Source organism: Nematolebias whitei, chromosome 20 (genome assembly GCF_014905685.2).
Source record: "Nematolebias whitei isolate Nwh7 chromosome 20, NemWhi1, whole genome shotgun sequence".
Classification (NCBI taxonomy): Eukaryota; Metazoa; Chordata; class Actinopteri; order Cyprinodontiformes; family Rivulidae; genus Nematolebias; species Nematolebias whitei.
In genome coordinates, this window is record NC_056517.1 from 34,732,309 (window position 1) to 34,752,418 (window position 20,110).

At 40.6% G+C, this 20,110-nt stretch overlaps 1 protein-coding gene across 1 annotated transcript; it reads right to left on the reverse strand.

The window, feature by feature from the left end:
- Positions 1–1,735: 1,735 nt before the first annotated feature.
- On the reverse strand, positions 1,736–17,647 carry LOC119426601 (cyclic nucleotide-gated cation channel beta-3). The gene is made up of 17 exons (XM_037694169.1): positions 17,395–17,647; positions 17,156–17,210; positions 16,551–16,689; positions 12,027–12,181; positions 11,370–11,884; positions 9,665–9,715; positions 9,496–9,582; positions 9,330–9,394; positions 8,775–8,897; positions 6,500–6,641; positions 6,082–6,241; positions 5,885–5,982; positions 5,727–5,810; positions 3,391–3,509; positions 3,140–3,292; positions 2,818–2,968; positions 1,736–1,760 (listed from the first exon to the last, which is right to left on the reverse strand). Exons 1-17 carry the CDS (start codon positions 17,521–17,523, stop codon positions 1,743–1,745), a joined length of 2,244 nt encoding a protein of 747 aa, XP_037550097.1. The 5' UTR covers positions 17,524–17,647; the 3' UTR covers positions 1,736–1,742.
- Positions 17,648–20,110: the final 2,463 nt, after the last annotated feature.

Genomic DNA, 20,110 nt, shown 5'->3' on the forward strand with positions numbered 1-20,110 from the left:
TATGCGTCCTTGCCGCTTGTCTTCTCGTCTAGAAAATTTTATCAATTGTGTTGAGAGACCAACTGACCAGATCCATAGCAAAAATGTATGGTTCAGAAGATATGTAGAGGGAAGCTCTGAAGCAGTTTCACAGACAGGACAGAGCAAAGCGGAGGAGGGAGAGGGAAAGTGTCCGCCCTTGACAGGAGCAAGTGGTGAAGTTAAGGACGTTCAGAAATCCTGATTCAATAAAGGTTTGACACAAAGTCCAAACAAACGAGGCTCTATATGCGTTATACGAGCCGTGGTTTCTGTGGAAAATTCATTTTTTGTTGCCTCTTCAGTAACAGACTGTACACTGTAAAAAACCTATGTGTAACATATGTTATATTTATTATAGTCGTGAATCAAAAATAGTAAGAAACCCATCGTGTTGTGAAAAGATGATAAAAACTCAGAAGTATGAAGTTCAAACCAACTGAACCAAACATCTCACCTGGTTTTGGCTCGTCCTTCTTGGCCCCATCTTCTGTCTTCTCCTCTTTCGTCTCCTCGTCTTTCTTTTCCCCTCCCGACTTTGCCTCTTTTACATTTTCATCCCGATTTTCAGGCAGCAACTCCTCCGAGGATTAAACCAAACATACAAATCTTTAAAAAATGTCCTGCTCGATTAGTAAAGCATTTAAAAAAGTAGTTGTGTCTCAAAAAAAAAAACATTTTAGCTTCGGATCGAACCAAAAAATTTGGTTCTAATTGTTCTAAATATTGAAGGAATGTGTTCTGATCAGTTTAAGAGCAGCGAGTGGAGAAACGGTGAAGGTCATAAAGTGTCGAGGTGTTACCTGGGCTGGTGGAGCAGCTGGGGGCTCCGGAGCCCCCATCCACTGCTTCAACCTGCTGAACATGTTGGGGAGAACTCCTCGGGCCCGATTTCCTCCTCAAGATGAAAAATTCTCACCTCTGACTTACCTCGCTCTAAAACAGCAGACTGACGGGTTTACATGTCTAAGAATCAGTAATTCCCTTCGGGCACTCCCCCTTTCTTTCTCCTGGGACCAACACCTGATGAGCGACCGTCTCTTCCACCAATCCCTGCCGGGCGGAGAGATTTTGAAAAAGACCGTGAAATAATTTAAATTCACGTCTTTATGAAAGATGTCGGAGTCATCGTTACACAATTTAAAGGACCGTTCTACGCTTTAATGACGGCTTTTCTTTTTTTTTTTGAATTGGATGGAAGGAGCTTCTGTAGTTTGACTCGTCTCGGGTTTTCCCTGTGCCCTCTGGTCGTAGAGTTCACAGATTAATCAGATTAACGGGATTAAGAAGGATCTGCTGCTGAACTACTGAAAGCTCACAGACGCACCACTGGTCAAACCGAACACATGAGTGAGTCATTTATTTGTGTAAATATAAAGAAATTAATCCGTGCTGTGTGGAACAGCTGCTGCTGCTGCTGCTGCTGCTGCTGCTGCTGCTGCTGCTGCTGCTGATGATGATGATGATGATGATGATGATGACGATGACGATGACGAGCAGTTAGAGGAACAACAGAACCAAGGAGAAGGTGAAACTCTTGAGTCCAAACCCGGCAGAATCCACCGGGACCAGATCAGGTGTCCTCCGACATGTGTCCAACAGACACTTAAATGTAATCATTGGAAGAAAAAAACACTTTGTACAAAAAAATAAGAGCTTTGTGTTTTTACTCCCACAAAGGAGTTATCAAAAATAAAAAAAAAAATTTAAAAAAATACGAGTCCTCATTTGCTTCCAGAAATCTGCAGAAAAAAAAAGAAAAAAAAAAGTTTTTCCCCAAGTAAACAACACATTTTCATCCATTCATCTGACTATTCATCTATTATCCATCCAACCATTCATCCATCCAACCAACCATCCATTCATCCATCCAACCAAAGATCCATTCAACCACCCATCCATCATACATCCAACCATCTATCCATCCAACCACCCATTCATCCATACAAACATCCATCCATCCATTCAACCACCCATCCAACCATCTATCCATTCACCCATCCATCCATCCATCCATCCATCTATCCAAACATCCATCCATTCAAACAGGTGAGATCACAAAATATCCGACATGTCAGAGCAGGATGCAGGAAGAAGCAGGGGAAGAATTTTATGCGCAGTGAGAGCTCCTCAGCTCCAATCTTCTGCCCCCTCAGCTGCGCACGTCCACCAACCCTTAATAATAGTCAGTGGTATAAGCAGTCGAAGCTTAATTTAAAATGTCGGGGGGGGGGGGGGGGGGTGTCCGGGTTCGAACCTGTAATTAACTGTTAATTCGTTGGATCGGGTGGAGTTCAGAGATGATGGCAGCGGGCTGGGGCCGAGTTGGTTCGGATTATTTGGACCCAAGTGCAACTCTACCATGCATCCAACTATCTACGCATCATTCATCCAACCATTTGTCTATCCATCTATGTATTCATCCATCCAACCTTAGACAAATGAATGGATGGATAAACAGATGGTTGGGTGAATGGATGGATGTATGGATATATCCAAACGTCTGCCCTCCATCACTCTGTTCATCAATCTGTCTGCCCATTCAGTCAACCATGCATCTATCATCTGTTCTGTCATCCAACCATCCTCCCTTAATCCACCCATCCATCCATCCACCCATCATTCATCCATCCATCTGTTCATTCATTCATCCGACGTTAGATGAATCAATGGCTGGATAGTCTATCCACAGACAGATGGTTGGATGAATGGATGGATGAATTCATCCAAGCATCTGCCCTCCATCCATCAGTCCCTCCATCAGCATAACCTCACATATTAAAGGGGCAATGTATTTACCTTCATTTTATCCATAAACCTTTTGTTGATGTTTCCTCCGAAGGCTCGGAGCAGTTTGGGCGTTGGTGGTCTGGGTCCGAACAACGCCAGTCCTTTCTTCTTCTCTTCCTCCACTTTGGCTGCTGCTGGACCCTTGGCCTTCATTAGTTTCCTACACGAACAAACAGAAATGGGTCACAACGTATTCCTACACTGTGCTTTTATAAAATGCAACATCTTTTTTGGGTACACTGAGTACATGGACATGTTTGTTCGAATCAAACTGGGAGTCTCATCTATGAGTAAAGACGAGTGTGGGTTTGTTGCGTTCGTCAGGACTCACCTGCCCTTCCGAGCCAACACTTTCTGAGACTCTGGATAGTGCACCAGAATGTCAAACAAGTCTTTCTTCTCCAGGACAAAAAGGTTAGCAAAACCGTAGGCCTTCACGTTAGCTGTCCGCCTGTTCCCGCCATCTTTGGACGACTGCAGCAGACTACAAACATTTTATGTTGGGATATTTACCAAAGTTTGGGTGCATTTTTAATTCTCTTCTTATACATGAACACATTCATCACCCCCTTATGAACTAACCTGATTTCTCCGAACACGCAGCCGGCCTTCAGCGTAACAAACACAATGCTGTTGTCGGGTCCTCCCACCACCTGAACCGCTCCACCCTTGATGATGTACATCTCTTTACCGATGTCCCCCTGCAGAAAGTATTTACGCAAATAATTCACTGAATTTACTTCCACAGGAGTGTGGAATATAATATCAGCAATCAAACAACCTGACAAGGTGTTCAAACTTCAAAGTCCTGGGTATTAAGAGTTCATGATTGTTAGGATTTGTGTTCGGAGCGAACCCAGAGTGCAGAACAGGGACTCAACTCGGCAGTTATACAAAAATAAGTTTTTAATGATAAATAAAAAGTACAAAATAAATATGCTGACGGGGCAGCAAAACTTACACAAACAAGGAGGGAGGCACGGGGAACTCGGGAGACACGAGGAACTCGAGGAACCAGGAAAACAGAGAGACTCAGGAGACTCACCCAACGAAGACGACCCGACAAAGGACAAGACAGAATAGGGAGACTTAAATACAAGGAGAAGACGAGACATGATGACAAACAGCTGGGACGAGACACAGGTGGCAACAATGGAAACTAACGAGGAGCACGAGGAAAACAGACACACCGGGCCACAGAAAACTAACATCCTTACAATGATACTGAGATCAGGGCAGAAATCACAGCTCCAAACAGGTTTACCTACAGATTCTATTTTGAATTATTTTAAAGTATTTATTTTAGCCTAGAAACTAAAAGTTGTTTTATTTAAATAGTAAATATTTAGCTATAATATGCCATAAAGTCTTGTGCAAGTAAACTGATGTGTCATATTTAAAAAAATAAATATATAAATTTGCATGTGATGCTGGAAACATGGAACTGCTTCAGAGGAGCAACTTGGACCTTCAGCGGAAAAAAAGGCTAAATGGAACAGAGGAGTTGTTTTATTACTGACCAAAGGCAAAAATGGCAATAATGTGGTTTTATTGTGTTAGTTTTTGCCTGTTTATCTCTTAAACCATCGAGCAGATTTTAAATAAACTATCAAAATGAAATCACTGGGTGTACATCTGGTTCTCTTTTGGAGTCGACTCAAATCAAGATTGATGCCGCAGTTGATCGACTTTAGACAACACAAAAACTCAGTCAAATTTACAGATACTGAGCTAAAGTTTGGCGTGGTAGTAGCTGAGCATCATTCTCAACGTATTTCATTTCACAAAGAAGAGACGCTGCACCACGGACGGCTCGGTGCATCGGAGCACCAGCACCACTTTGATGCCTCTATGGTCACTATGCAATACATGTATCACATGAAATGATGAATGGTCTTTTACAAGGTTTGACCAAAACAACAAACTCCTTTTCATTTCTTTTTATCATAAGATGATGGTGGTTTAAGTCTGACATGAAAGGCGGCGGATGATAAGGTCTTTGTTTGTGAAAGAGTCAGCCGTGGAAAATGTTAGATCTGGAAATGTAAATCTTTGAGCCAAATTAAAGGATATCTAAAACACTTCAAATACAGAGATACTTGTCACAATTAGCAACGCTAAATGTGACATTAACTGCACTAGTCATGAAACAATTTAAAAGACAGCTTTATATATCTGACAGTTTCAATCTATTAATTTTTACTATCAATAATGGTGTCAATTACTAAGGTAATATGCAACCTTACACATCATCATCACCAATAATACAAGCAACGATGTCCCCCGTCACTGAAGGATTATAGTAGTGAATGTTTGTTCAATGCAAGTAAACCTTAAAGTATTTGGTGCAACATATAAGAACATTGGTGGGTTTTATTGGCGGGCTTGTCTGAGGCAGCGCAGAGTGATGGATCCTGGTGAGTGGAGGGAGCAATTTTCTCCACCACCAGGTGCAAAGCTGGAGCTAGAGGGTGACCAATGGTGGCCTTGACCACCATAGATTAATCTTCAGAAACCCCACCGGCCACCCCAATCATTTGAGGAAACTATACTTTTAAGCAATATAAAAACTAGAACGCATAATTTCCTCTGATAGTTCAAAAGAGTCATCCAGCTCACAAGGTTTACATATACACATATATGGGGGCAGCCATCTTGGATTTTAACATGGCAACCCAATTTTCAATAGGAAAGTTAAGTTTATCATGCCGAGATGCAACCACATACCAAAATGGAAGTTGATATCTCGCTTATTTTTCATGTTATGCTCACGGCGGACAGACCAAGGGTGTATTTAATTCCTCTCTTGGATCCATAACAGGGAACAATACAACTGAATTACTGTTCCAAAAAAATTAGATATTTGATCATAAACTCAGATATTGGAATCAAATTGGAACCCAAAGAAGCAGACTTACTTTTTTAACAACAAAGTCCCCAGGCAGGTAGATGATGGATTTTAGCCTCAGCAACATATCCACCAACATCTGCTGGTCGCAGCCCTGTGGATGTAAAGAGATTTAACACACTGGGTTTTTGTAATGTTAACATGATTCAGGCATGCTTTTTATGCCACCTTAAAAAGGTCAATCTTCTGAAATGTTGCAAGGTTGATGTCCACAGCAATGGCAGTTCTCATTACAAGAGGCATGTTATCCAGCAGCTCAGACTCATCTGAATATTTAGAAGAAGAAAAAAATTATGGAGCAACAAATGAAAGAAGCACAATATATATTTTAAGAAGATAAAGTTGTTTGTTCGGTAAATACTGACCCAACATGCCCTGGGCGTCCCACGTGTACGTGTACCAGGTACGAACTCTATTCTGCACAAAACTGGGGATGTGGTTGGTCACCATGTAGGCGACTGTATTGTCCATGGAAGTACGAAAGTATGTCTGTCCCGCTGTGGCTGCACCAATGACATCTCTCATCTGAGGTAACATGATAAAACAACTATATAAACAGAGGAAAGTCTTCATTAAACTACTAATTAGCATGCAGAGTCAACGTTTTTGGGGTGTGGAAACTTTACCGACAGGAAAGAATTCACAGGAAACTGGACAGATAGGGGGATAATGGGGGTTTGGGGACTAATTATGGTCACTGTCCTAACAGGACAGGGTCATCTACCACTAAGTTAAATGAAAAAAGAGGTGATTGTGTGCTGCTTTCAGATGTTCATTGGTTACCTGTCCAATCAAACTGGAGAACACAAAGACACCTATGAAAAAGTTAGTCAGCTGGAAGGTGATCTCAAAGACGGTGTGGGGTTCGTTAAGACCCCCGATGTTGATCAGACTGCGGACAGCAAAGTAGTAACAGCGCAGGTACCTGTGAAGAAGGTGATTGGACATTAGATGTACTTTCACAACCTTTGTCTGCAGTTTGGGGGGCTATGGATTGCATTGCTGCCTTTTTCGAAGATATGGCCTCATTGGCCTCATTAAGCCAGGACCTTTAACGGGAACAGGAGAGGTTTTCAGACAGAACCTTCAAGTCTGAGATCATGGTCCTCAACAATAAAAAGGTAGCTAGGCACTGAGCCACTGCTCCAAGTAGAGGAGTTCAGGTATCTCAAGGTCTTGTGTACGAGATGGCATAGAATGGAGCCGGAGATAAAGGGTTGGACCATTACAAGTCTGTTGAGGTCAAAGGCAAAACTCTCAGTTCATCCAAATTGTTAAAATGTCTTTTTTCAGGGTGACTGACCTTAAGGATAAAGTGATCAGTTTGGCTATTTAGGAGAACTTAAGGGTGTTGTAGTCCAGTCATCATGGGAGTGATGTTCTCTCCAGTAGTTATCAATGTTTGCACTTTATCTGCCGTGACATCGGTCATAAAGCGTGGAGTATAGAGAAATAGGCAAAGTCTTCATTTAGGCTAAACTAATGGCTAGTCAAACAAGGGCTAGTTTCAAACAACTCTTTCTCTTAGATGCTGTTTTCTCAACTAAACAATGTCTGTGTGACTATGTGAATCGATCTGTGTGGACCATAGACAGACGGTGTATATGCCAATGGTGCCGAGGCTGTTGAATGTATCAGTCCACCAGGAGTTGAGTCAACTTTTGGACCAACTAGATCAGTGTGTTGAAACTGGCTAGACATTAGCATAGCCTGGACAGACACATTTTATTCTTCCCCATATTCCATGCTCTATGATCGATGTCATGGCTCATGAGGTACTAACTACTGATAACAATTAGAACATCAATTCAGAGATGACAGGACTAACCCTTTAAAGTAAAGCCGCTAATCCTCAAGGTTGAGGTGGTTTGGGGATCAGAGAATGCCTTCTAGGGGTGGCCTTTTGGACAAGTCCCACAGGGAGGAGACCTTTGTGAGGACCAAGGATTTGCTGGTGAGATAATCTCACAACTGACATTAAAAGGTCTTGAAGAAGTTAGCTGGAGAGAGGGAGGTCTGGGGGTTGGCTACGTCAACTGTTGCATCCACAATCTGGTCTCTGATAAGTGACAGAAGATAAATGGATGAATTCATATTCACAACTACAGTTCCCTTGATGTCTTGCTGTAGTTTTCTTTTTGACATTTTCTTTTCCTCTTCATCATAAAAGCTAAAACATATTAGAAATTTCGAACTCTCAAACTGGGATATTACAAATTAGAAAAAGGAGCTATCCGGCCAAAAATGGCAGACATAAAGAATGCCCCAAAAAGACAGTTCATCATCTGAAAGGTCTGTTCGAACGCGTTCTCTGGAAACGGCAGCTCAGCAACCATCAGAAGGGACTTCTCCGCTTAGAAGAAGCAGCTGAGGTAACTACAACAAATGTTTTTAAATTTGGGGATTTCTTTTAATTTATCCATGTGGTTCTTCGTTTGCATTGCAGCCGAAAACCGCCCTTACCCTAAATAAAGCTTTGTGGTTATCTCATGTTCTACATAAAGTAGTTACAACTGAACTGACCAGATGACAAATGTATTGAACATTGAAACATGGAAGAAAAAAATAAACATTTGTAGCAAATTGCTTTATTAATCTCACATTAAATAAAAAGTTATTGATTAACTGTTTCATTATAAGAAACTTGAACCAGATTTTCCAGTTTAATTAAAAAATCATGTGCAAGTGAGACGTAATGCTTGTAGAAGCAGTTTCATCAACTAATAATAAAATTATATTATCTCGATTAGGTTTAGGTTGAACACATTTAAGTTTAAGAACAAATAAAACACTTTAAACATAGAATAGATTCCTATTAATGTAGTGCTCTGCTTTACTTCCTGTTGGCTCACATAAATGGTGAACACACTAAAACAGCAGAATCTCATTATAGAAAAATTCACACATTTTCTGTTCTTTATCAGCAAAACCAGGTAGAACCTCGACAATGATCCAGAACATGTCAAGAAACTTGTTCAACATCAACAGACCAGTTGTGCAACAATCAGCCAACATTTGGGAAATTGTAGGGATGTAAAGACAGAGGTGCCATACTTACGCACTGCCTTGACCAGAGTAGACCCACTTTGTTTTCCCGATGCCCTGGTATTCTGAGGCCATGTAGTAAAAACAGGCGTTGAGGTGGAGCATGAAGAGGAGATAGCCAATGGTGCGAATCACTCTAGACAGGGAACATATTAGGTGACGCGTTATTTCTCTGACTTGTTCAGGTTGAATATTTTCTGAGTTAGTGCATCGTAAAAAAAGAGCCTCGTCTTGTTTAGCTGTTCCAAAAAAAAAATGATTATGGATTTGTCTACGTAGAAGAATTTAACAGTAATGGATAAAGATGTAGACTCAGACTGGTTTAAGGTGCTGAGGACACGATCTTCACCATGGTGGCGGCAGCTGTGGGGACACTTTTCATTGACGAGAACCGGGAATTTGGACGGAGTTTAAGTAAAAATGGATAGCATAAAACACAGATAAATTAATGAGGCAAATTGTTTATATTTTAGAGATTTGTGACTGGAACAGGGGTTCAGATTGTGAGTTAAAAGTATTATACCTCTATACTGGATTAGTGTTGCTGAATTCATCTTCTGGCACTTACCTCCAGATGTATGCCTTGGCCAAGATGCTTTCCAAACGATCACTGAACTCAAAAAATGTGTCTATCTTGAGAAGAAGTAAAGCAATGTTAGACATAAAGTAAACTTTTGGCTTGTTTTTCTGTCATCACCAAGTTAAATCCTTCTTAGGAGTGTTGGTACATTTACCTTCAGTATTCGATTGATTCTGAAAATGGATTTGAACCCAAACTGTAAGTATAGCAAGTCTAATGGCAGAACAGACACCACGTCTATCTGTTGAAGAAATAAAAACACGTGAGGTCTTCAACACCACTCCACTTTTAGATTTACATTTCTGTGAACGGAGTTACGGTACCATGAATCTCTCAGTTTCTCTGTAGTGTTTCGTTGTCATTCCGCGGTTTTTCTGTAAGGAAAAACAAAAATTTGTCATAATTCCATTTTATACTTGTCTTAGACCAGTTTGTACCTGCCTTAGCCTGTGTCGGCTCATTAGCCTCCCCAGTATTAAGACTGAATCTACTGGAATACAGTGGAGAAACCGCAGGGCCTTCTACACCTTCAGAGAAGGCCCATAAATTTAGCACATATGAAATGTTACAATACATTTTTATTTAATATTTCAGATAAAATATATATTTTAAATCTAGTTTTTCTTCCTTTTTTTAATTTAGCTAATTTCTTGTATATATATAACCCTACATATATATGAATATAGGGTTATAGGCAGGGCTCTGAGCCTTCAGGAAGGCCCTGCTGGCATTTTTTTTATAATGGTGAAGATTTGTAATGTATTCAACTGCAACTTGTAAATTCAAAAATTTACACTGAAATTGTAGTTGTTGTTTTTTTTTTAAAGAGATTAAATATCCCATTTAGGTTTACATTAATAGTTTTTAATATTACAGTTGAATTTTGATTTCAGAACGTAATGTAAACTTAGTTTGCAGAAACTAAGATCTGTGAATTTCTGTTAAATTTCAGGCAAACCATCTACATGCTGGATTTGTACCTGGATTATTGAGCATGAACTTATGGTATTATCATTAATACCTTCTGTAGACTAAAGTTTGTTTAACATTTGACAAAGATTAAGTCATTATGCCTACTCCTAATTGTAACCGCTAACCCTGACGTTGAACACTTTGACACATCGCCTCCAACTTACTGATGCTTTGACAAACTGCAGGCTTGTGCCAATAAATCATATTTGACTACCCATGTTCCTTGCAAATTTGGGTAATAACTTATTGGATGACAACGTTTTTAGACTTATTGGCGAATTATCAACTTTAACTGAAAATTGTGAGAACACACAAATTTTCTGATACAACCTTCCAGAAATCTGATTATTTTCATGCAAGTGACCAGTAAGCCACATGGCTGCATTTTGCACAACACGTTTTTAAATTTATGACTTATTTTGTGTGCAAACCTTTATTCGAGACCATGCAGGTTATTTCTTTGCCCACCCCTTTGCAATCATACCCACCCAAGCTTGCTTTGTACCCACCTTAGCGGTCTCCCCCACATCTTACGATTTAATCTACTTGAGTACACTTTACATTTGACAACAGGCAGATTTGGACGAGTATCATCAATGTGGTTTCTAGACCTAGACATGTTTCCAGAGAGACAATTTGCAAAACATTTTTGAAGACGCTCATAATTCAGCCAACAAGCTTCTGTGACTCAAGCTTGAAAAGTTGAGAAACCTCCCAAAATGCAACAAGACATTCTGGAGACATTCTTACCAACAGTCACAGCCCAGTGACTCACTACCATGGTGTTCAAGACAACGTAAGAGAAAAACAAAGTCCTAAAAAGGCTAGCTGCTTCGCTTTATCCTCCGTACAATTTGGTGTACCAAGGACAGAGATATGTCTACTGTTATGTAGAAAAACAAGCCAAGTTAAGGCATGAAAATTAACCCTTTAAGCCCATTCAAAAACACCAAATATATGGGTACAACATGGTAAGCGTGACACAGCACCTGCTAAGTAAGCCCAAAACAAGGGTACAAAGTGGCAAATGTATGACTCAAACAACAGCAAACTCACAACGATGTCTCCTCCTTTGACAAACTGCTTGCGAGGCTGAAACATGAAGGAGTCCGTGAGGTAGACGAGGTCAGCCAGGATGTCCATGGCGAACCAGAAAGGGATGGTGGTCTCAGTGTGGTACGGGAAGCACATCCGGGCTGTGATGAGCCACACGTTGTAGTTGTAGGCCACAGTCACCAAGCTCAGCCACGCGATGTAGCGACGATCTGTAAACGGGTCGATGGTGGGCCCCAGCACATGATCCATGGGATCCTCAATGGGCTTCAACACAAAGTCCACCACGGACCACCAAGCTGCGATTATCCTCATCTTCATGGGAACCTTCACTTTCTTTTCCTCTTCTTTCCGTTTCTCCTCATCCTCTTTTTTCTTCTGCTCAGCTTCCTTCTTTTTCTTCTCCTGTTCTTCTTTTTTCTTCTTGTCTGCCTCCTCTTTTTTGATCCGGTCCTCCTCTGCTTGCCTAGCTCTTTCTTCTACGACCTTTGCATATTCGTCTTTGGGTAGCAATGGAGCTAAAGGGGAAAATGTATGGAATCAGAGAGCTGCGGGGTGTAATCGAATCATCCTTTGCTCTTGTTTCCCACTATTTGCCAGTAAAATGAATAAAAGCACACAAAGCTTTCTTAAAACAGAAGGATGAGTGTTGGTACTCACTGACAGGAGGGGTGATCTCAGGGGATGATGCATACTGATCAACCACCTTCTCCTTGTACAGCTGCAGCCTCTCGTTCATTCGTTTGGCGCAGAATCTTAGCTGCTGATCTGCATAAGTGTTGATAACGACCGGTAGAGGAGCGGCGACACCCTGTCTGTAGTTGAAAAACACCATCAGCCAGATATTTTGCTAACAATGTTGTGATTTTTGGCAGTAAAAGCATTATAAAGCATAAAATGAATGAAACCTAGGGGTTATTGCTGAAGGAATTCAAGTAAATGGACTGTACAAGCTGGAAAAGTTTTAAGAATACGTATTTAACAGATATATTAGAATATTAATCAGAAACAACATATTTCTTCTTTGTTGTCGTCTCTCTGTTGAGCCGCTTTTATCGTTGTAATTTTCCTCAAAAATTATCAGAAAATGTTTTGAAGAGAGACAGTTTGACTAAATACAAAGCGGCTGTTCATGTTTCGCCCCCTTGTGGGTAACTTCCAACAACACACCTGACAGAAGGATTCTTTAGTCATAATGAAATCTGCAACATCTTCTTAAACGCCACATTTCATAAAGATAAAAATATGTAAGAAGTTGTTTCTGTTTATGGATTTACTGATGAAGGTGATGATTTAGTTTTATTTTTATTTTTTAGATGTTTTGGGTTTGTATTAGTTTGTAGGTACGTACTGGGTAAAAGTGACTTAATGACTCAGCCTGGCCCATTTAGGTACAAAGTATGTACCTGTATGTCTCTGGTAACTACCCATGCATGCAACTTGTAACTACCCAGATACGTTATCTTGTAGGCACCCAGTAACTACCTGGACACGTACCCAGTAACTACACTGGTTGCATATCCTCTAATTGCCCAGGAACGTATCCTGTACTACCCAAGTACATTCCAGAGTACGTTCCCGGAAACTACCCTGGATTGTACCAAGTAATTACCCAGGTATTTACCTAGTTACTACCCAAGTATATACCTTGTACCTACCTGGATACATACTCAGTAAATACTAGTGTACGTACCATGCAAGTACCTAGTAACTGCTCAGGTACGTACCCTGTAACTACCAGGGTACACATCATGTAACTGTCTGGGTTGATACCTTGTAAACTACTGAGACATTTTTACTGTATACCTACATGCATGCCTTTCTTGTAACTACCAATGTATGTACCCTGTAACTACCGGAACACACAGCCTGTAACTACCAAATAACTAATTGATACGTACCCTGTAAACTGCAGAGATATTTACTGTATACTTACATGGGTCCGGATTTTTTAACTACCTGGGTATGTATCCTGTAACTACTGGGGTCCATACCCTTTAACTAGCTAGGAATGTACTCAGACTACCTGGTACATACTATGTAACTACAATGGTTACTATTCTGTACCCTGTAAATACCTGGGTACATACATTGTAACTACCAAATACCTACATGGTATGTACCCTGTAACTACTAGGGTACATATCATGTAACCGTCTGGGTTGGTAACCTATAAATTACTGAGACATTTACTGTATGCCTACATGCAACTACCAACGTACCTAACTACCCTGAGATACCCTGTAACTACCTGGATATGTACCCTGTAGCATAACTACCACTATGTACCTTGTAACTACCAGAGTACATACCCTGTAACTACCAAATAACTACTTGATATGTACCCTGTAAACTGCTGAAATATTTACTGTATACTTACATGGGTCTGGATCTTTTAACTACCTGGTTATGTAGCCTGTAACTACTGGGTACATACCCTTTAAATATCTAGGTATATACCCAGTAACTACCTGGTACATACTATGTAAGTGCATTGGTTATTATTCTGTATCCTGTAGCTATGTACCCTGTAACTACCAAATAAATACTTGTTATTTACCGTGTAAGTACATGTATCCTGAAACTACCAAATACACACATTGTAAGTACAAGGTGACACTTGGTTATCTTAAGTATAAGGTACATAACTTGTAAATACTTGGTATGTACTGAGCTGTAACAAGTATTCCTACCAAATACAATAAAATAATTAATAGAAATCATGTTTTGTCCTGTCTAAAATAAATCACTACACATCACAATGGATCATTAGATCCTTTTGGATCAGATGTTGACCGGCTCAGGCAGTGTCAGTCTGGATCAGCTGCAGGGAGCGTGACCTCGGATCACCTTTCAACTCCTGACAGTCGTTCCGCATGCCACTCAAATCGTCTCTTTCCTCCAATAAAACTGGTACCGTCTCCTCATAAATCATTCTCATCACGTCTCGTTTAAAAACCTGTCTTCTCAGCTGAGAGGATTACCAGTAGATGTTACCAGTTGCCTCCATGTTTGTCAGAGCTGAGACACGAGCCCTGATGAGCTCCTTATGCATGAAGAGCAGAAAAGCTTTTAATCCACTTTCAGGTCATTCCTCCGTTAATCACATGTTGCTGCAGGAGATAAAGATCTCCAACGCTGCCCTCACCTCACAGCTGTCTTTGTCTCGCTTCTACTGGGCTATCTGATTAATTAGAGTGCATCTACTGGTTAATCTGGAACTGGTTTTTGGTGCGTCTCTGTGGAAAACGTAGACGGCCAGCTCGTTGGATACTTAAAGTAAAACTAACTCTTTTTAAAAACTATTTTCTCTTGTCATACGAGCAGGTGAAGGTGCGGAGATGCAATGATGTGCATATCTCATAAACCCATTTTTTGTTTACAAATAAACAAAGTAAACGTCTCGAATGTTGACACTTGAACATTTTAACTTGTTTGAAAAATTTAAGATAAAGCTGAATGTTATGGAATCATCACATCTAAGAAAATGTAGTTCCAGCTCCAAGTTTCCCTCTGTGAAGCATTCCTTCTTCTTTTAACAAGAGTCTAAACATCCAGGACCTGAGGAGACCAGTTGTTGGAGGTTTTAGAGGACCTGAGGAGACCAGTTGTTGGAGGTTTTAGAGGACCTGAGGAGACCAGTTGTTGGAGGTTTTAGAGGACCTGAGGAGACCAGTTGTTGGAGGTTTTAGAGGATCTGAGGAGACCAGTTGTTGGAGGTTTTAGAGGACCTGAGGAGACCAGTTTTTGGAGGTTTTAGAGGACCTGAGGAGACCAGTTGTTGGAGGTTTTAGAGGACCTGAGGAGACCAGTTGTTGGAGGTTTTAGAGGACCTGAGGAGACCAGTTGTTGGAGGTTTTGGAGGACCTGAGGAGACCAGTTGTTGGAGGTTTTGGAGGACCTGAGGAGACCAGTTGTTGGAGGTTCTAGAGGACAGGAGGAGACCAGTTTTTGGAGGTTTTGGAGGAATGTCCATTCTGGACTGTTCCAACAGTCCTGGCTGTGAGCAGATGTTGTTCTAAAACCTGTTTGTACGTTTCTGCACTTATGAAGCCTTTCCAGATGTGTAAGCTGCTCATGCTAGATGCACTCATGCACCCCCATACCATCAGAGAGGCAGGCTTTTGAACTGTGTGCTGATAACAGTCAGGATGGTCCCTCACCTCTTTAGTACAGAGGATGTGGCAGCACGGAAGCTCAGTGGTTAGCACTGTTGCCTCACAGCAAGAAGGTCCTGAGTTCAATCCCCGGTTGGACCTGGGGTCTTTCTGTGTGGAGCTTTCAAGTTCTTCTCGTGCTTGCGTGGGTTTTCTCTGGGTACTCCGGTTTCCTCCCACAGACCAAAAACATGCATGTTAGGCTGCCTTGAGGTCCAGGCCCCCCATGTAAAAGAGATCTGCCATCTCAGTGGTTAAATAAAGGTTAATAAATAAATAACGTGGACACTGTGGGTTTAGTCCAGTAGTCCTCAGTCCAGTTTAAATGAGCTTTGATCCAGAGAAGACCGCAGAAGTTCTGGATGGTGTTCACATCTGGCTTCTTCTTTGCCTGATAGAGCTTTAAGCAGCATTTGTGGATGAACTGTGTTTACAGAAGATGATCTGTGGAAGTGTCCCTGAGCCCAGAACAGAACCAGACCTGTTTGTGGTGCAGAGGCCCCTGAGGGCCCGATGATCACGACCATCCAATATTGACTTTCAGAGATTTCTACAGATTTTTCAAATTTGTTGATGAGATGATGAACTGGAGATGATGGAGATTCAAAGTCTTCCCATTGTTTTTGTTGAGGAACTTTATTCTGAAATTGTGTCACTCCTTTAGATGCAGTTTATTCACAGAATGCTAAACCTCTGCCCATCTTTACTTCTAAAAGTCTCTGTTTATAGCCGCTCCTCTTAATGACCCGTTGACCTAATAGTTGTCAGGCCGTTTATTTGTTCCACTAATGTTTACAGATTTTTGTTGCCCCTGTCCCAACTTTTATGAGTTGTTGCTGCAATTATATTCAAAATTACCTTCCCCCCCAAAAAAAATATATTTTTTGTTTAGTTTTAACATTTGACATGTTCATTATGTTCCATTGTGAATAAAATTCGGGTTTCTGAGAATCACTGCAAACTGTTTTTAACATTTTTCACAACTTAAGTTTTTCCTGATGGGGTTGTAGTTCAGAACAGGTCTTACCCCTCAGGTCCAGCTTGATCTGGGTTTGCAGGTGCAGCTGTGGGGGCTGGAGCTGAGGCAGGAGCTGGTGTGGGGGCTGGTGTGGGGGCCGGTGTGGGGGTCGGTGCTGGGTCTGGAGTTGCAGCTGGTGGTGCAGGACCTGGATCTGGGGCAAAGAAACAAAACCCAACCCTATCATAAAGCTGCACCTTGTGTTTGAAATTTAACTTTGTTAATCTTTACATGTATCTATCGTTTATCCCAGGGTTCCCAACACAGGTCCTTGAGGAACACCATCCTGCATGTTTTAGTTGTTTTCTTGCTCCAACACACCGGATTCAGTGATTTAATTACTTCATGTTCTGCAGGAGCCCATTAATCACCCATTCATTTAAATCAGATGTGTCAAAGCAGGGAAACATGCAGCATGGTGTTCCTCAAGGACCAGTGTTGGGAACCATTGGAATATGGTTTTAAATGTTCACAAACGACTAATTATTTTGCTAAAACTATAGACAAAAATAAAGAAATCAATTACTAATAGTAAATAAATATGGTCACAATGTATGTGGCTTAAGTTAAGACAAAGTACAATGGACAGTGCAAACAATAAATGTTTCACTCACTCGCTGGTTTTTCCTCTTTCTTGTCTTCATTTTCTTTATCGGCTGGTTTCTCCTCCTGCAGAACAAACCGGCATTTTCCACAGAATCACGAGCTTGATTTAATCAAACCTCAACCGTCCGGCTGAATTCAACTCGTAATTCAATTACTGGAACATCTTGAGAAGAATGAACGCTTTCAACCCATTTAAACTAAACATCAAAAGACTTTTAAGAGGAGCATTTTTAAAGGAAGACTTTACCTTAGCTGGAGCCGGAGCCGGAGCCGGAGCCGGAGCCGGAGCCGGAGCCGGAGCCGGAGCTCCTCTTGTGGTTCCAGTTTCTTCTGGCACCCAGGGACCTTTAAACAGGCCCCTCAACTTGGCGAACATCTTTAAAACACTAGAAGGACATCAGTTCTTCTGTCTGAGACGAGTGCGTCGATACGAGAGGAGCTGAGTGATCCCCGCTGCAGCTTGACCCCTCATTAGCTGCCTCTCCACCTGCTGCTCGACGTGTCCCTATGACCGGGCCGGGCCTGATGGCATTACTGCATTTAGCTGCACTAATGCTCTCGCTCAGAGGAAAGTCCACAGCATCACCGCTGACATGTAAGCCCACGGCGATCTCATTTAGGACCCAAATAGGCTTACAGGCGAGCACGACCTGATCGCAACAGTCACAGCGGTGGACTGTGACTATCAGAACCGGGCCTTCGCGTAGGATTTAACGTTGTTGCAGCCTGATTCCCTGAAAACACTACGAAGGTCCGACCACGGTGCCCCGCTCATCAAAGTCTTTATGCATCAGGTGCGACATATGGAGTCACTTCTTTACAGCCACGATTTAAAAACCTGAACATAAATGTCAACCCAACAGGGTCAGCCCAACAGAACACAAAACCTGACGGAGTCCACCCACTTCTGTCCCAAGATTACCCAGCAGCCCCTGCGGCTCATCTGGTCTATTGCATTCAAGTACAACATGTAATTTCAACAATTCAGCCTGAAATTTAACAAGTCGTCAATGGTTTGTGTCTTGTTATAGCCTATTTCATGTAACTGTGTGACTTAAGTTGTCTGTTAGCAAAATATCTCATGAACCACTGGTCACATTTGAATGAAACTCTCAGATAGTAATCAATAGATGTTTTTAAATCAGTCTAAGTTAAGATGGCCGCCAAATCTAATCAACTTTAGCAGAAACAAAAATGTTAATAACTCGATCAGTTCAACAGATATTGAAATATAATTTGATGTGGTAGTATCTGAGAGTTATCCCATTACATGAGCGATAACGGAGGATCTTTGTTTCAAAGGTTAACGTGCAGGGTGGCGTGTGAGCTTCTTTTTAAAAAGCAGTTTTTCTGTAAAGACAGTTTGACTCGCTAAAGTCCACCCAGAAAATAAAATTTCACTGAAACACTCATTTTTACATTTAAGTTTATGCCTAAACAGCAGAGATATTAAGATTAACATAAAACGTTGTTTCATTAAAACTAATAAAAAAAAATAAAAAAATCCACATTTTTGTTCCCTAATACAATTGTTGACGCGTCCATAAATGTATTTTTTAAGAAAAAATGTGTTTAAACAGCCGAAGTGACTGAATATACAGTCAATTTAAATAACTTTGTTTATCTACACAGACTACAACCAGGTCAGTCATGTGACTCAAGCTTTAATGGGTTTTTAGCTGATTCAGCTTTGTTTACATTTAATGCGTACCCGCACATCTAGAAAACAACCCAAGTGAAACTTTACCACCTGACTCACTTCAGGACAAACGTTAATCGTCTAAATGTTTATGAAGCGTTCACACTATTGTCATCCATTTTTCTTTCGTACGTTTTTTAGTGTGATTCTCGTCCCGCAGTTTTCAATCTATTTCAACAAATCATAAATCAAAACGTTCAGCTCGTTCAGGAGAAGGGTGCTATGACTTTTGGTTTTGGTGCAACTTTAGCTTTTTGAAATATTTAGCCTTTTCTGCCATTTTTTTTTTCTCATAGAAAATTAATTGAGCTCATTTTACATCCTTCAAATCTTTAGATCTGTTTACAACCTTTTACTGCTACTTTCACGTTTTGTTCTGCTTCAGCTTCTTTCAGCTTCCTTCTGCAAATAAAAAAAATCAGCTGTTTTCAGCTAATTTCAGATTCTTTCTGCTAATGACATTTTTTTGTGCTTCTAACTTCTTTCTGCTAATTGCAGCTTGTTATGCTCATTTCAGCTTATTTCTGAAAGTTTCAGTTATTCCAGCTATTATTTAGCCGTTTAATGCTACTTAGCTTTTTCAGCTAATTCTTCATGTTGGCACTCATTTAAATTTTTTTCAACATAATTATCCACTTTCATCTGGCAATTTAAGTTTATTTCTGATTTTTAACTACTTTTCAGCTGATTTTTGCTAATAAATCTTTTCAGATAATTTCCACTGTGTTCATCTCTTGTTTTTGTTTTTCAGCCTAAGTGGGCAAACGTGTGTTCTTTCTGCTTTATTCTGCTTATTTAAGCTTGTTCTACCTTTTCAACTACCTTTTTAGCATTTTTTCCACCAATTTCAGCTGTTTTCAGATAAATTAAAAGTTTTCTTGGTAATTTCTGCTTCTTTCAGCTAAATTAACTTATTTCTCCTTTCAGCTTTTTTCTGCTAGTTTCAACTTTTTTGCTATTTCAGCTACTATTTAGCTGTTTTTATGCTAAATTTAACCTTTTAAGCTAATTCCACATTTTTCAGCTCATTTCAGCTCTTTCTGCTTCCTTCTGGTAGTTTAAGCTTCTTTCTGCCTTTTCAGCTACTTTTCAGCTTTTTTTTTTTTGGTTAATTTACAAATTTCTGTACTCATTTATGCTTCTTTAAACCAAATTAAGCAAATATGTGTTCTTCCCATCTTCTGCTAATTTAGGCCTGTTCCTCCTTTTTTAACTGCATTTCAGCAGTTTTTCAGCTAATTTCAGCAGTTTTTCAGCTAATTTC

What these genes read in the sequence shown, in the direction of transcription:
- LOC119426601 (XM_037694169.1), bottom strand. Translation starts at nt 17,523, where the DNA reads ATGTTCGCCAAGTTGAGGGGCCTGTTTAAAGGTCCCTGGGTGCCAGAA. An exon ending in TCTCCAGTTTGATTGGACAG is followed by an intron (nt 6,242 to 6,499) that starts GTAACCAATGAA and finishes ATGTTACCTCAG; the next exon opens with ATGAGAGATGTCATTGGTGC. An exon ending in AGAAGATTGACCTTTTTAAG is followed by an intron (nt 5,811 to 5,884) that starts GTGGCATAAAAA and finishes TTACATCCACAG; the next exon opens with GGCTGCGACCAGCAGATGTT.